We start from the raw sequence: 2,500 nt of genomic DNA, 5'->3' as shown, positions 1-2,500 counted from the left end.
ATCTTCATATTACAGTGATTAAATCATTAGCGTTAGTCTCGAACGACACATTTTTAACTTCTTCAAATTTTGTTTGACCATTATTGGCATATTTTTACAAATATTATATGTTTCATTTTTACCCATATATTTAAATGTAAATTCATAACTCTTATTTCCATGTTCCTTAGTAAAGCGATTACAACAATCAGTATTTACCTTTATTCTTGTTTTATTAAGGTAACAATTGTTTTTGTAATAATCGCCAATTGGTTCAATACAACGATTTAACTTTCCACATGATAAAAATGAGATAGCATATTATTTGTTTCAATATCATAACGTGATGAATCATCTCTGTATTGTAATGTTTCTCTGTTATTTGTTCTCTGAAAGAAGCACATTTATTGTGTGGCTACAATAGTACGCGCGCTCTGATTGGCTGCTGAGCGCAAGATTTTCTTGTCATGACCGGGCATTATGAAAAATTTTCTCGGCTCGACGGCTCTTTTGAGTTGAGAGTAAAAGCTACGAGCGCGTGGGCGAAAACAACAAAAAATATGGACAAAGTACAACTATAATTATTTTCAACAACTGGAAAAAAACTAGCATACAGATACTTCTTTAGTATGAGCGTCGAAAAGAGCCACAGCGAAAGCGAGTTTTATTATCCAAAGGACGAAGAACAGGCCAAAAAAGAGGCCATATGATAAATAACTTATTAACCTCGTCCGTTCGGTCATTATAGGGAAATCTCAGAGCTCGGCCTTGATGTATTGACCTCGCTATCGCTCGGTCAATACATCAAGGCCGCGGTCTGAGATTTTCCTGTAATGACCTCACTCTCGCGGTTAATAAGAGGTATGTAATTTTCGTTTTTCTTTGTTGGGTTTTTCAATTTTCACGGTGTTATATCAGTACTTTATGCGTTGGACTCTTGGACTTGAAGCAAAAACGCCGTCGGTTTCAATTTAAATACATATTTCAGAGGGAATATCTCAGGGTTTTGGGAGTTTTATTGGAACAACAGGGCCAACTTCACAAGCATTTCCACAGTTACACTGAAGTGGTAATTCATAGCAAACCTGAGTAATGTCAGTTATAGGTTTCTGCCCATGCAAAGTTTGAAATGAAGCTGAATCCCCGTGATACTTTCTCTTCAGTTTAATCGCATCAGGAAACAAGAGATTGATGCACGTTTTACATTTAGTGGTTGTACATTACAGAAAAAAGCACGACAAGGCAAGGGAAAATTGTGTAGTGTAAACCGTCAAAGGCTGTCTTACCTTGGCAAGTTTTGTAACCACTTTTAGATGTTGTCCCGTTTCTTGAAATAAAAATAGGGTAAGGCAAGGACTAGACTTGTCGTTTGTTGCAGTAAGTCACAAGTCGACTTAATATGTTTAAGCCAAGGCAAGGACAATAACCGGCAGTTTACCATTTTAAAAAAACGTCAGTGTAAACTTTCCTACTTGCCCAGAAGGCAATGAAGTTTTGATTCAAAATGGCGGAAACACGCACGTGGACTGACGAGGAGGCAGGAAGGTTAATGGAAGTTTGGGCTGAGAAAACAATTCAGTTTTCTTTCGATAATGCTAAAACACCGATTAGGAAAAACGTCAGTTTACAGGACTTTACAAATGCAACTCGAACAACAAGGTAACAAATGGGCTTTTATACGGCGACGACCTCTTGTAAAAAATACACCTGTCCTATTTTCAACATGCGTTTCTACTCAGCTTCGTTTGTTTTCCGTAGTAAGGAGGTTACGAACATTAACAAGCTCGTGGGCGCCATGTTGAGTTGGCAAAGTAAACATGCATGCTCACACTGAGAATTCTAGAACAGAAACAAACCTAGCAAGGGTAAAAAGGTATACGTATAAACAATCTTTGCCTTGCCAAAATGTTAGCTACCCTTGCCGATTTTCATCCTTGCCTTGCCGTTTTCTTTCTTAGTGTAAATGGGGTTTTAATCTGTATTTTAAGTCAAACAAAACGAACTTGCCTTTTTATTGAGGTTGTTCTCCGTAGTCTCCACCTGAACAAGTTTTGCTTTAAACGATTTGAGGTGGCTTTTTATTTCCTCGACGTTTGGTTGCAATACCTTGGGGATATTTTTGTCTTGTTCCATCTTGTAAACTGTTTCAGAAAGGATACATTTGATGCCTTTCACAACAATGACGTGTAGCAGGCTATTACCTGCATGTACAAAGATCTCGACGTACTGATCGTTATGATTTTTCGTTTTTCTGATGAGGTGTTCCACTATTTCCAAGTCACGATCCAACAGGTCTTTAACCTCCGGAATATCGCCAGAAACTCGGTCCACCCACTCTTTTGTACGTTGTATCATAGGCTCCAATGACTCCATCTTTTCGTTGTTATGTCCTAAAAAACCAAAACGTCCAGAAAACTTTGTAAAGAGGAAAATTGTATAATTGTAACATAACTGAGAACATAGGATGCCCCAAAAAAAGATACTCTCAAAAGAAGCGGTCACGATGTCACGTTACAACGAC

At 37.9% G+C, this 2,500-nt stretch overlaps 2 protein-coding genes across 3 annotated transcripts in view; one reads left to right on the top strand and one right to left on the bottom strand.

Moving 5' to 3' along the window:
• The window catches only part of LOC138011364 (solute carrier family 41 member 1-like), a 330,107-nt gene that overhangs the window by 299,153 nt on the left and 28,454 nt on the right, over positions 1-2,500 (top strand). The window lies entirely within an intron of this gene.
• LOC138010436 (uncharacterized) overlaps positions 1-2,500 on the bottom strand; it is a 28,189-nt gene that overhangs the window by 17,106 nt on the left and 8,583 nt on the right. For both annotated transcript variants that reach the window (XM_068857397.1, XM_068857396.1), the window contains exon 2: positions 1,987-2,369. In XM_068857397.1, the coding sequence (XP_068713498.1) occupies positions 1,987-2,352 (366 nt within the window). In that variant the 5' untranslated portion in view covers positions 2,353-2,369. The remainder of the gene's footprint in view (positions 1-1,986; positions 2,370-2,500) is intronic.

The sequence above is a fragment of the Montipora foliosa genome, chromosome 7 (assembly GCF_036669935.1).
Source record: "Montipora foliosa isolate CH-2021 chromosome 7, ASM3666993v2, whole genome shotgun sequence".
NCBI classification, from domain to species: Eukaryota; Metazoa; Cnidaria; class Anthozoa; order Scleractinia; family Acroporidae; genus Montipora; species Montipora foliosa.
Note: the sequence above shows the minus strand (reverse complement) of the source record. Positions and strands in the feature narration are given on the sequence as shown.